Here is a 14,930-nt window from a genome sequence, read left to right as displayed (position 1 = left end):
CAGTTTTTCAGTCTTTAGCCTTTTCTTTTTTCTTATCTTCGGTAAGCTGTTTTTTCATCTGGCTTTGCACCATCCAACGAAATATATAACAGGGCATCTAATTGGTTAAACTATATTTACCTGACCAATGATATCCATTTAGGCATTATAACAACGTAAACTCAAGTAAAAAATAACTATCGAAAATAAAATTGCGATTAACAGACACTAAGTTGTACAATTTAAAATGATAACTTTTTTGGAGACCTATGGCATGTGCATGTTATAAGGTATCACTAGAACATTGTTTATATTTAATAAGCAACCTTTTACAGCCATGCTTCATAAAGAAATTCATATTTTAATGTTCTTATCTACTTGAAAAATATGTCTAAGCTACCAAGATCTTTTTTGTTAGAACGCAGCTGCCGATTTTGCCACTGTGTTTGAAAGTCCAGTGTAGGTGTTGTGTAACCAGTTGGATTTGCTATTTGTACGTAACAAACTAATTGCAAACATCAAAATAATGATTTCATTTTCATGATGTAGTAATGGGTTTGCTCTTTGAATTTTTAACTTAAAAAAAAAAATGATTTGTTTGCATTCATTTCACATTTTGCCGGTCACCAGGACCGACATTCTTGTTATACCTGCCGGACCAAATGGATATCTGCCAGTCAGGACCGGCCAAAGACCTATAGATTACACAGATTGGAAACTTCGCGCCTTATCGGGCTATCTCTCGGCGGGGTCACGTGGTCGAGAAACTGATAAGAACACTTGGGATCAGCAGACGATTTATTCCATGAATCAATCGGAGTAGTCCGGAGATAGCCGGTGTATCACGATTGCGATAAGATAGCGACGCGTCAGTAGCAACGGCTACGATTATCGAGCAAAGTTACGGCGCTGTAGAAAGGCGGCTGTAACTTGGTCAATAATGATCCGATTTTCATAAAATAAAGTTTCATAGAAACATGAGTAATTATGTTTTTATAAAATCTCGATTTTATTTACCTACAATAAGAATTTATAATGCCGCGATCATTGAAGCAATTGCGCTAAGAACTTCCAAATCGCGGCGCAGGTTTTTTTTCCCACTTTTTGGGAAGATAGCCCATGGCTTTGGAATAGGGAATTTTATCGGAATTTGCATGAAATTGGGAAAATAAATTCATTAGCCTTTTTTTCCACACGAAAATTCCACTGATTAGGGAAATGCTAAATTTGATTTAACTCTTTATAATCATTCAAATTAAAAGAAAATCATATAATACTTTGTAGATGTAATTGAATTAAAATTGAGATAAAATACAGATAAGACTTCTTTCTAAAAAAAAAAAAAAAAAAAAAAAATTTTTTTTTTTTTTTTTTTAAATTGGGAATTTTTTGCCACATTTTGGGAAAAAAGTATACTTTTTGGGATTGGGAACATAGCCGAATTTCGGCTATAAAATCGGGCCAAAAAAAACCCTGCGGCGAGAATGCTGTTGAATAATTTATTTGAAAGGCTTTTGCTGATAAAATATTCTTGTATAATTTGGTATTTCAGACAGTTAAAACCTTATAAAATATTATTATTTCAAAACGGATAGATATATGTGGACACATAGATCTAGGTCTCTGATTAAAACAACATTACAGTATAATAAATGCTATGATCGTTCGATCCAAAACCGGGTTTAGTTCGACTTATTTCAATATCGATTGTGTAGATTTTTTTCAATTGTTTAATTCTCTTTTTATTTAGATCTTATTCATGAGTTATAGGTTATGAAAGTTTTGTTTGTAATCCAGTTTTTTTCTTTTGGTTATTAAATTAAGCTTTCAGTATCGTGGGCTAGGATTTCGCGAAAAGAAAAAAACAAAAACATTTCACGCGCGTGTTAATCGTCGAATCAATTAGCGAACTGAAGATGCTTTGAGTGTTTTTTCTTTACTCTTGAGAATTAATTAAAAGAAGGGATTCTTACTTCAATTATCAGTTAGCGTTGTTGATTGATTTTAATTGTGTGATCAGTGGCCGCGGCCGGCGAATTCATTCTTTATGTGTCATTGTGATGTCCAATTAAGGTAAGTCTTTGTTGTGAATGTGTAAGATTTTAATATACTTGTTTATAATAGTACGTTATAAACACAATGAAATGCTGTATAAAACTGTTTTAAAAAAGGCTATTCTCGATTGTGTATCTTATAAGTTGGACATACTAATACATATTTTGGATTTTACATTTTTTTAATTCTGTATCATTTGTGCAATCATGTCGCGTAACAGAGACCCTGATTTTTTCGCTTGGAGTGATAGTGATTTAGACCTTGATGAGCTTTTTGAAGGGGACTATACTGACAATGACTCTGTTTGTACTGATAAACATAGTGTTAGTGTTGATAAGAAAGATATATATGTGTGTCCAATTTGTTCACGAGAATACAAGACTATATCTGGGTTCCGAGGTCACGTAACGAAAAAGCATGACGAGAACTTTAAAGGTATGGCATTTTTCTTCATTTCTTTAAAGAACAATTCTCACAATATATGTGTATCAAACAGGTATTTCCTGCTCAGCAGCCACGTTATAGTTCCAAATTATTTGCAATAGATTTTATATCCAGTACTAGCATAGATTAGGTTTATAATGGTATCAGTCTAAAAGTCTGCAAATCTTTAAATATAATATAAGTGATTTGCTTTTATACCGGAGGGGGGGGGGAGTAGTTCTGATTAAAAGAGACAGGTTTCATCTGTTAAAAATGACTTTAATAATGGCATTCATTAAAGTATCACATGATGAAAAAAAAGTATCAAAAAATATATATATTCCATACTTCGCGAAAGCTGTCTGTCCCCAGTGGACATGTTTGACAAAATTTCTTTTGAGCAAGCTGACAGATTTTAGGAGCTAGTTCAAATGACTGTCTGGAAAAATTAAAGAAAATAAAATTTATATAAATACTTTGGTCTGATGGTTTAATGGATCCTGTCAGACCGACTGTCTGGAAGATTTTCTGAGCTTCGCGAAGTCTGCAATTCTTGTTAAATATTTAATCACTATCATTTATTGGCGAATCAGCATATTCGCCTTTGGCCATTCACAATGTATTTGAGTTTAATTATGGCCAAGACATACAACAATAAAACATTTAAGCGTATAATACAAAACAATAATAACAATCATAGCATTAGATTAATACAGAGCAAGTGGATTCAGTTGTAGAGCACATTTGCAAGATAAAAGGGAAAAACAGTGTAATTGTAATAGGAACCAGCATACACAACATACACAATCGAAAGAATACATGTAGGTACTTCCTAAAGATCAATGCGTATCTTAATCCTTGATGGGTTTTTTCCTCTGAAATTATAGCACCTAATGCGAAAACGAAAAATTAGGAGCTAACAAAGGACAATGGAAGCTTAACTTTACAGGAATAAAATAGAGAAGAAAATAAATAATAATAACAAAATAAATTATTATTTAAGAAAAAAAAGGAACGTAAACAATTTACAAAGAACATCCTAGAATTGCGAAAACGAAAATTATATATTAAAGAGGTTGAGATTTCAAACCTGTAACGCATACTTGTACGTGTGTTCTGCCTATATAATTTAATATGTGTTTGTTATCTACAAGCCTGTTTTACATGTTAAGATTTCAAAGTGTAGACATCTATATTTCATATTTTGTCAGTCCATTAACTTGTAGATAGCGAAGTGTTGGTACTATTAATAGCACATGTGGTCTAGGCGCTTTAAATATAGAAAGTAAAATGAATCTACAGCAAGTACACATACACATTTGAAAAAATCTCAACACATTATTACTCGGAAGTAATGGATCCTGATCAGAAGCCAAAAAATAATGTTAAGCATATTACAGATCTTTTAGACTTCATGATAATGATATTAACTGAGGTAGAATTGAAGAACAAATGATGCTCTGTGTCTGGTATAATACATATTAATCCTGTAACTATTGTGAGTATTCAACCATTTCTAAATAAACATATTTGTTTTCAGACTCAAAAATGCTTAATTCATTCCAACAGAACTTTTCTATAAAGGAACATAAATGCAATAGAATTACAACAATTGATTATAATGCTCAAGATCAAAGGAAACATAACTTCAATAGAATTACAACAATTAATCTATAGTGCTCAATATCAACTAGGAAACATTATCACACACATTAGGAAAAGCATAATGTAGTAGTACATAGTTTTTTATTATACTTAAAATAATCCGTACCATCAAATTTTGGGCCCCTTCATATGTAATTTTTAAGTGTTCAAAATGGTTCCACCAATGAAACTGTAGTACAACGGGTTAAGTTCAAACTATTTTATAATATAAACCTTGAATATGTTCTTGCGTTTTTCTTGTAGCTAAGTTCTACATTTTTTAAAACAAGTATCTATTAAGCAGCGAAAACTTATCATGGGGTGCAGAAAATTGTGACAAAAAACGGTAACCAGAATATAAAACTGGATGTAATTTCACTTGTTTAACACAACAATGGAGATTATAACATTCCAATTATAAACTTAGAGATACAATCTTTCAATAACGAAACTAAGCCCAAAAATGTGTCTGTAGATATTTAAACCTGCAGTTACATGTAAATACATGTATATGTTTTTACAATTAGCAAAAATGCATGAAAGAGGAATAAAAATGCAGAGGCCCAAAAAGATGGGACAGACTATAAAATTATATATAGAGAAAAACACTGGTGAAAATTTAAATTATATATGTACCGTTATAAAATTACTCTTTTTTTTTTAAATATATCAAAAGAGTAATTTTATAACAGTACATATACCGGTATAATTTAAATTTTCACCTTTGTTTTTCTCTATATATTTGCAAAAAATTAAGTGTTGGGGGGGGGGGGGGGGGAATGCAGAATGCCTTTTCATCATCTGTGAAAGGAGACATGGATGCATTTACTTCTTTCGGGGTAATTAATTGTTATCTATTGAAAAATTATCTACACGACCTCTATCAGTATTACCACGTTTCGGAGCTAGGGCTTGAGAATTTACAGCTCGTATTGTTGTTAGAGTATTTCTTACTTCGTACACTGATGGATTGTTATTGCCACCACATTTGTGTCGGTAATGTCCAAAATGCTGCTCCAATGGGTCTTGGTTAAAACGATGCGTCAGCACATAACTGGCACCTTCATTGAGCAAAAGTTTCACACATGCACTAATTGATCTAGCAGATAATCTTACACCTTCAACCGTCTGGTAGCTTAAAAGCATAGTCGCCCTTTGGGCCTTAGAGAAATTTCCAGCTCTGTTCTTCACCTGCTCATCCCAAGACCTCAGATAATCAATTAGTTCCCCTGTAAGAAAGTCCAGGCGGTTGTCATTTGTGTCACTGTATGGCTCCAGATTTTGATTTCTTGAATTTCGACCTTCCCACGGACTTCTTACGTTTAAACAGTCAAAGAATTTGTTGAACATTTTTATGAATTTGACTGTTTCTTCAGTTTCTGGCCCATACAAGTCTGCCATGGCATTGGCCACACTGTCACTCAAAACCTGGGCCGCCAGCTTAACCTTCATGTAGTTAAAACTGGCCAGATGAACATGGTTTCGGGTCAATTTTGGGCATGGATTGTACAAGTTTAATTCGCAGTGCTCCTCAAATAGTCTTACTATGTGCATCCATGAAATATCTTTTTGGTTTATCCATAATGTACGGGATTTGTTGTGAGAGAATGAGTTACTCAAGTTATTTCTTAGAGTTTTTATAAGATGAGGCACATCTGAAATGAAATATATTTGTCTATTTCTGTAGTTAGGATTTACAGTCCTGAATAAGCACTCCTCATTTCCAACACGATGCAAATGAAAAAATCGTCTATTGGGACTGGCGCCATCACATGTGAAGAATAGAACACGAAGACCAAGTTGAGTTTGTACAATTGACACTGTCTGCCACATAATTGGATAGAGATAGTCTGCAGTTATAGATTTTGTGGCAAATGCACTGAGGGGAAAACATAAACGTCCGTACACACTTCTCATCATAATAACAAGCACCTGTTTTGCCAATTCATGTCCAGTCTCTGCATTTTTAGCATCAAACGCCATCATCTGGTTAGCAATGTCACCCAGGTTGCAGTAACCAATGATTTCACCTGTGAATATATACAGAATAACATTTACCTTTAATCATGTTCATAGGTCAGTAAAGTCACTATACTCCAGATGTCAAAATATGAAAAATCAAAATAAATTTTAAATATTTAATTATTTTGATATATTTGTCATACAACATGTACTTGTTAGTAAGATACTAAAACTAAGTGACCGATTCGTTTTTGTACCGTTAATATACAAAAAATTTGATAAAGAAATGAATCAGACACTTAGTATTGATGTCTTACCAACAAGTTATTAAATTATTTTTCGAAATCGGCCATCTAGGGTATGGATAGGGCCTTTAATATTGTATAGTCATTTATGCCTAAATCACAATTTTATAGATGAGAGTGGTTGGTTCAACTACTGATGAAATCACAAGAATGACCAACACACAGAGGCGAGCCCCCAAATTGTATAACTTCGGACTATATAAACTAGCACACTATGGTTTCAATTGACTAATAAACCAAAAGTGAAAATAAAATACTGTGAGGTCGCAATAGAATACAAGATTCGTCAACATGTCATGATTAGTGTTTTCAATGTTTAAGATAATTACATTTTAATTTAACAGTCTGATAAATGAATAATTTACCAAGCTGATTATTGAATTTGAGTAGTGTCAAGGGAAGAGACTATGACAAGATTGCAACCAGTTTGGATCCAGATCAGCCTGTGCTTGAAAGTGCAGTCTGATCAGGATCCAAATGATTGCTTAGTCTTTGTTAACTTAAACTTAAAATATACTGACTGAATATTGAACAGTTTTGAACCTGATCAGATTGAGCTTTCAAGCACAGGCTGATCTGGACCAAAACTAGTTGCAATCTAGTTGCAATCACCTTAAGGTCCCTATTCCTGCGACGCAACTCATTTATATAATTGGTATATACAATAAATTATTAATCTGTCAAAAAATGTACTTTCTTGTCAGGCTTCTAGGAAAATCTACAACCTTTTAGATTAATCTTTTGTAATAAACGCTAAAATGTAAATAACAAGAAGAACATGTATACGTTTTCAAATAATCTTAAGACTTGTATATCATGCAAACATAGCCGTTATTAAACAAAAATGAGCAAACTGAAGCAAAAAAAGCAATATTTTGGACACGCATTAGCAACTGTATTATACTAAACATCTACCTGTATTCATTTAATTAAATTTCTAGAAATTGGTAGGAGGTATTTTGAGGAGAAATTCTGACTTGGATGATCAGATGGTGGATGTAAATACCAGAAAATGACAGATGCAAGTTAGACTGTTAGACTGGCGTGAGGAATGATGCACTTTTAGTTGTCTCTTATGAACCGGGTGTGTTAAAAAATGTGTCTGGCGATGGTGACCATCTCCTTCTTTAGGGAAATAATTTACACATACATGCCAATTATTGGGCATCAAAATTGAAAATTAAGTTATGCTAATTTCAAGGACTCAAGTGCTTACCAGTGTGTTTATCGTACACTAGATCTTCACGGATCTTGATCTCATCGAATAGAAGCCCAACATTCTTCCTCCACTCCGCATCATATAAACCGGTCTTCTCTGCCTCCTTTTTTGCTAGCTGAAGTACATCAGCCTGAAATCCTAGCTCACTTTTTAGGAAGTGACTATAGTCATATAATGTACGTGAGGATGGGAGATTCACAAATCCTGATTCGCACATAGCATCATATGCAACCTGTGACTTTTGTCTCATGAACAAACACCAACGGATTATCATTGGATGCCAGCGCATCCCACGTTTATCAGACTTACTTGCAGCTAGTTCTTGTTGTTCCCAAAAGAGTCTTTGACGCGAATTGCTATCTGGGAAATTTCGCTTAACTTCCTCGGAACAAGTCGCAAACAATGTTTTCAACTCAATATTTCCAAGCTCGCTCATTTTAACACCACTTTTGGAAATTTCTCGCTCAAATTGTCTTTTAAGTTTCCAAACTGTATTTGAGAGGTCATTAATTTCATTTTTTTGCTCTTTCAGTTTGCTACAAAGTTCATCTCTTGTCATGTCGGAGTGTTTGAATGTTGAATGGCTAAATCTTCTTGGAGTTGCTTTCCTGTCCTCGAGTCTTTTGATTCTTTTCGTCAATGCATAGCCATAATCCTTGCATTTAAGACATTTTTCCTTTCGCAAGGTCAACATCTCACACGCAGATGATCTTATTGTGGACTGGTATTGCGCACCAAAATTTCCTTCTCTGTATGCCACAATATCATTGCTGGAATATTTTGTCAACCCAGACCCAACAGGTACTAACTGCTGAAATTCTGCCTCTGAATTTCCACAGCAAACAGAGAACTTATCAAGTCTTTCCAAGAAATCCAAGGCATCTTTGCTAGTATGAAACACCTCTGGCGCACATTCCCACAAACTGTGTGATCTTGGTATTTCTTTCCTGTGCACACACACATTGCAAGTAAAGTCATTGTTAAATCTAACTGTCAATTTCACTGCTAAAGCACCTTCACTAGAAACATAGCAATCTATGAGTGTCAATGCTGATTCTGTTTCGTGTACACTATAGCTCCTAGTTTTACTGCTCAATCCTTTCTTGACAGCTGAAGAAAATTCTTTAAAAGAAAGGGACTCAACAACTTCGTCCCCACAATCAATGTATATGGACTCTATCTGCTCCATAGCTTCATGCGATTCATTTACACTAGAATAAATTTCTGCATTACTAAAACTGTCATCACTTGAATAATCGGTATAACTGTTTGCATATGTATGATCAGTTTCCCTTTCTATAGTATGCACAGATATATCACTAGTTTCAGGTATTGCTTGAACACTAGCATCTTCAAATTCTGTCTGAATTGTTTGAACATTTACATCAGTGAATTCACGCTGGACTGTCTGTTTACTGTCACATTCAAAGTTTATTTCAGGATTCACATTTTCACTGCTTTCATGTTTTGTCTTTTTTAAATAATGGTATTTATGACGCCGACCAGAAACACCTGCTCTCTTCTTTTTTTTTTGGCATTTTGATCTGGAAAAAGAAATACTGAATTATTCATAATGCTTTCAAGATTGATTAATTAACATCACTCTTTCGATTAACGAACACGGTCTATTAACCCTTTCCCACTCAGAAGCAAAGTGAAAATGGCTATGTGCTTAACCCTTTGCATGCTGGGAAATTTGTTGTCTGCTAAAATGTTGTCTGCTAAATTTCTAAAATTAGCATTTTCTTCGATTTTTTTCAAAGAATACTATCAGAATAGCAAACAGTTTGGATCCTGATGAGACGCCATTTGTGGCGTCTCATCTGGAGTTTGGATCCTGATGAGACGCCTCGTTCTGTGGCGTCTCATCTGGATCCAAACTGTTTGCACAGGCCTTCAAAATTCGGTTCCCGCACTGAAAGGGTTAACCCGTTTCCACTCAGATTAAAAAACATGATGGGATTTTGTGATTCTAAAAAACGACTTTCTGAAACGCTATGAAAAGTTCCTTATGGTAACATATTTACGCTGAATTCAGGCCAATCGCACATGCACGATTTTTTAATCTGATAAACATCAACGTATGAGGCGATATCGATTTTAGCTGACTTACTAACACATTAAAGTTGTGAATTCAGTCAAGTGTTTAACACATCATTGTCAATTACCTGTGAAATAATGAAATGTCAGTTGTCAATACACTGTGTAACATTTCCAGGAAATTTTGTTGGAATTTAATTGATTAATAAAAGAAATATAAGTAAATTTAGAAGATAGTTAGAAGATTTGCTCAGTATAATATATCTTGTATTTTGTATTTTCAGCTTGTGAGCACAAAAAAGGGGCTGCAAAAAACAAGAAAGAGGCTGCTTACATGTATCCGAAGAAAACAACAAATGCACCAACCAGCATAAACGAAGACGTGAAGAAAGTCTTCCAACAAGCTTACACCAATAGTCTGAGAACAATTATCAGCAGTCCAATCTACAACATTTTTGGACAGTCTGACCAGTGTAAGGTAGCCAAGTGTTGTGTAGACAATGAAATTGTAAGGAAAAAGTTTGAGGACCTAATGTTGGAGGTGTTCAATGGAAGTAGCGGTGCATCAACTTCAGAAAGAGAAACCATCTTCAGAAAACTACATGAAAAAAGGTTGAGCTCTGCAGTGATTGAAGACCTCACAAGAACTATAAACAATGAAACAACTAAACATTCTGAGGAGGCGGTGAACAATTTCATTCAAGATTTTGTTCTTGAACTTGTTGGGGAAATATTTAAGAGTTTTGTGGAATTGTGCGCGCAATCATCCAAAAACACTAGTGAAGTAATCAGTGAAAATGACTCGAAAGTGCTTTTCTATATATCTGGATATTTAATCAGTGCTCTTCTGAAGAGGTATAGCAAGGTAAAAAATCCAACTGAAAGAGAACATAAGAAAGATGTTATAAAGAGTTTAGTGAACAAATCCTCAGAGAAAACATTCACGGAAAAGTACAGCACAATGATAGACTACAAGAACTGTGGTGGCTTGAAAAAACCAAGTGACAATTTCTTTTTCATGATACGCGAGTTTGAAAATGTAGTGCGAAAATCAGTGGACCATGAAAGCATTCATTCGAAGTCTTTCTTAAAAGATGAATTACGTGAAGAAATTCTTGACTCATTTATGGTAAAGCACTATAGCTGTGATCTGTTTGAACTTGTGGAAGATGATAATGAAAGAGAGAGCTTTCTTGAAGATTGCATAAACCTATTTCTTACTGTAAGAGGTTTTGCAATTACAAAACTAATAAATAAGAAAACTGAGAAAAGTGCAAAAAATGAAAAGAAAACATCCGCCAGCCTGAGAGATGCTTTAAAGTCACTGAATACCGGTAATTTGAAATAAACTGGGATTATAGGTCTGTACCAGAAGTTTAACGTCAGGACTATCAGTATGGGAATATTGAAACTAATAACGTGTGCTCTGCTATTGCTTACGCTTTTAACAATGACAATTTGTGGTTTTTATAGTCATCTCACAGCTTTTGTTTGTGTTTTAATAGTAAGCTCACAGCTATCTGTTAAAATATGTTTGTATATTAACTTGCATGTGTAACATTGACAGGAAAACTGGTAATACTAATAAAATAAGATATTAAATGAGAATTTAAACCCATACATTGTACTTTCATCTAGTTCTTTTATTCATACCAAGATAAACATATTACCCAGAATACAAATCTTATTTCTTCAATTTGAGGTGAATAATGACAAAGTTTTTCACAATGAACCAATGCACGTTTGACAACATGTGTGTATAATAGGGTAAAAGAGCTTAAAATTGTACCATCTTTGTACAAGGCCAAATCCTTTAAAATGAACATTATCCTCCAGTTTAATTAATTCATACCTAGATTAACATATCACCAAGCATAAAAATCTGACTTAATCTATTTGGGATGAAAAATGAAAAAGTTTATCAAAAACACGTTTGACAGCTATCTTGTACAACAGAAGAAAAGAGCTTAAAATTGTACCAACATTGTATAAGGCCAAATCCTTTAAATTGAATATTTTCTTCTAGTTTGTTTAAATCTATACTTAGATTAACATATTGCCTAGCATAAAAATCTTACTTCAACGATATGGGATGAGAAATAGAAAAGTTTTCACAAAGAAACAAACCACTTTGGCGACAGGTGTGAAAAATTATTGAATGAATTAACAGTATAAAATTGTACAAAGGCAAAATCCTTTAAAATGACTTATTTTCGTCTACTTTTTATTAATCATACCTAGAATTACATATCACCAAGCATAACAATCTGACTTAATCGATTTGGGATGAAAAATGAAAAAGTTTATCAATAAGAACAAAAACACGTTTGACAGCAATCTTGTACAACAGAAGAAAAGAGCTTAAAATTGTACCAACATTGTATAAGGCCAAATGCTTTAAATTGAATATTTTTCTGTAGTTTGTTTAAATCTATACTTAGATTAACATCTTGCCTAGCATAAAAATCTTACTTCAAAGATATGGGATGAGAAATAAAATAGAAAAGTGTTTCAACAAAATACAAACCACTTGATTGAATTAAATAACAGTATCAATAGTACAAATTGTACAAAGGCAAAATCCTTTAAAATGCCTCATTTTCGTCTACTTTTTATAAATCATACATAGATTAACATCTCACCTAGCATAAAAATCTTACGTTATCAATATGTGATGCTTAATGAAGAAGTTTATAGAAAAATGCTTCGGGCCTTTCAATTTTTCAAAAATTATCGAAAATGAACGAATCCAGTGTTCTCTTTCAAATTCCGATAAATTAATAATTAATTAGAATAATAACTACCAAAACCTAAAGAATTATCAAGACAGAAAATAAATACTTATTTCTTATCACACAAAGAATATTCAATATGTCTTTTTTCGGAGACCGACTTTGCTCACTACGTAAAGTTCGTAACGTTGCGCTTTCAGGCATTCATTGCTCTGCAAACTGACAACCGAGCGCTAAAAACACTAATTAACACATTAAAATTGTTAATAACAATATCAAAATAATATAAACTTACCAGATCATGCTCAGAATACCCTACGACATCAAATATTAACGACTAATTACGAAGAATAATTGTTTGCTTTATAAGAAAATGGCCGACAGCAGCTGGAACAGGGAAGATTCTACAGGTACACCGGCATCTCCAAAATCAATGTCACGTGATCCGCGTCCGCCGATAGATATTATCGCATATCGCTATAGCGGAGACGAGAGATTCCAATCTGTGTAATCTATAGGTCTTTGGACCGGCGGACCGGCAATTTTTGCCAAGCCTGCAAAATCCTTTCGCAACAATATAGACAAAGAAGGAAAAATGTCCACCATTGTTTGAATGGTTCCGCCATTGTACGCTCCAAATATTACCAATATAAAAAGTAGCTTAATATTTGAGCGCGTCAACAAGTTGGACTAGGTAAACGTTGATTAGTTATTGCAGTTTCAGTGTTTCTTAGCCCTTATTTTTATGATAACATTTTGCTCCTTTGGTAAAAATACGGCGCATTGTAATTCTCAGCAACAAGTTGGGTTATAAAGCTGAGCGTGAAATTATTGCAACTAATACATCAATCAGCATGTATGATTGGTATTGCATCACCGTAATGAGTCGCGAAATCGCATGTAAAACATTCACAATGTTACAATATCAACGCCATTGAAGTCGACAGCATTTGGAACATAGTACACAATCAGTTTTTAAGTGTTTACCTGCGATAACGAGAAATGTCGGACAAACTGTTTAGCGCATAACATCTCCAGCTGTTATCTTTCCAAATCAAAACTGTTTGTGTTGACACGAACGCGTCGCGAGCGCTATGCTGATGCGGAATAATGGGTTATAAAGCACTAATAATTCTTTATCAATAATTTTTAATCAATAAGTCGCTAAGTTCGAAGTAGCGGCGTGATTCGTATTAAGAAGATCTAATGTAATCTACAAAACATTTATTCGAATTTTTGAATCCACTTTTGGTTATGAATCAATTTCTTTAAATACGATCTTTTTCCAAACACATACACGTTTTAGATACACAGGTGTAGCGGACGGGATGGACCTGAGCAGCGACGGCGGCACGAATTACCCAAATCGGTAGCAGGCTCTTTCGGCACCAAGCTCTTTCGGCCCAGTCCGAAATTTCAGGCTTTTTCGGCCCCAAATCGACCAGGCTCAGTGCGCAGTGCCATTATCAAAAGCGAACTGTAAAATGTAAGTACCCCTCCCCCCCCCGGTTTCACCGGTAGTGGACTAATAAACAAACTATGCTAACTATGATTGAAATAAACTCAAATCATAACGGTGGGCATTTAGCAGTCATACTTCTTTTTTTGTTTTTCGGTATTGATTTGCCATAAGAGGTATACTTACATGAGCGCGCGTTGCTTTATAAGATCTCAGTGATTGATTGTTTTAAGTATATGAATATAGTTTTAAGTATATTAATAAATACTAGGTACCCAATACAATTTTCATATTTACATTGGTGGGATAACTTTTTATATCATGAAGGTCTCCGTTTTCGGCACAGACGATCTGAACATATGTCATTGACAACCTTACCAAGTCTTACAATTATCTGAAGGGATAGAATCAGCCCGCGATATAGGTTTGTTTTCGGTTTACTAAACACATAAACAGTTAACTACAAAATTAAACAGTTACATGTGATTGCGGTGCACGAAATTTGTCGTTTGAAGGTCTCATTAACCGACAGCTTAAGTCACATTAATCGAAAAATCAAACATATTCTACTCGATCCCCACTATTTGAAGAAAAGCATATTTAGCGGTAATAAGAAAATGTTATTTGAATAAGATGTAGAAAAAATATACGCGGAATGTTCCAGTGGCGTAACTTATAAAAAATCGAACACTCGCATGTTTGCGTTTGTAGCTATTGGAAAAATACACTTTAAATATGGTTTATGTTATGTGCATTTATTCCATATGAATACTTGAACAATTTCCGAAAAACACATGTTTCATTTAAACAAGACGATTTACAAATTTTCTTGCAATACAGGAGTCTTTTATGATGAAATACTGTAACCCTTAAAGTATCAGCAGTAGCTTTGTATTGCTCGTTATATATGTACAAGTCCATAATCGACTATTATATAAAGCCATCAAAGAAGTAAAGTATTTAAATATTCACAAGATGTCCGACCTCTATTAAAAAAAGAAAAGTTTATACTTCATGCATGCCCAATCAACACACTTAAAGCAAAGTCGCGCAAAAAAACTTACTTTCGATCTCTTGGAGGAAAATAATTTCAGTTTAAAATTACAAACAAA

The 14,930-nt window shown here is 34.0% G+C and overlaps 2 protein-coding genes across 2 annotated transcripts in view; one reads left to right on the top strand and one right to left on the bottom strand.

Annotated features, from left to right (window-relative positions):
- Positions 1-13,457, bottom strand: part of LOC127868705 (cytosolic 10-formyltetrahydrofolate dehydrogenase-like) — a 107,318-nt gene extending 93,861 nt beyond the window's left edge. The window contains exon 1 of the mRNA XM_052410706.1: positions 13,347-13,457. Within this exon, the coding sequence (XP_052266666.1) occupies positions 13,347-13,391 (45 nt within the window). The 5' untranslated portion in view covers positions 13,392-13,457. The remainder of the gene's footprint in view (positions 1-13,346) is intronic.
- Positions 2,230-11,044, top strand: LOC127868728 (uncharacterized). The gene is made up of 2 exons (XM_052410757.1): positions 2,230-2,469; positions 9,912-11,044. The coding sequence occupies exons 1-2, from the start codon at positions 2,241-2,243 to the stop codon at positions 10,973-10,975; spliced, it is 1,293 nt and encodes a 430-aa protein (XP_052266717.1). The 5' UTR covers positions 2,230-2,240; the 3' UTR covers positions 10,976-11,044.
- Positions 13,458-14,930: the final 1,473 nt, after the last annotated feature.

The sequence above is a fragment of the Dreissena polymorpha genome, chromosome 1, assembly GCF_020536995.1.
Source record: "Dreissena polymorpha isolate Duluth1 chromosome 1, UMN_Dpol_1.0, whole genome shotgun sequence".
Classification (NCBI taxonomy): domain Eukaryota; kingdom Metazoa; phylum Mollusca; class Bivalvia; order Myida; family Dreissenidae; genus Dreissena; species Dreissena polymorpha.
Note: the sequence above shows the minus strand (reverse complement) of the source record. Positions and strands in the feature narration are given on the sequence as shown.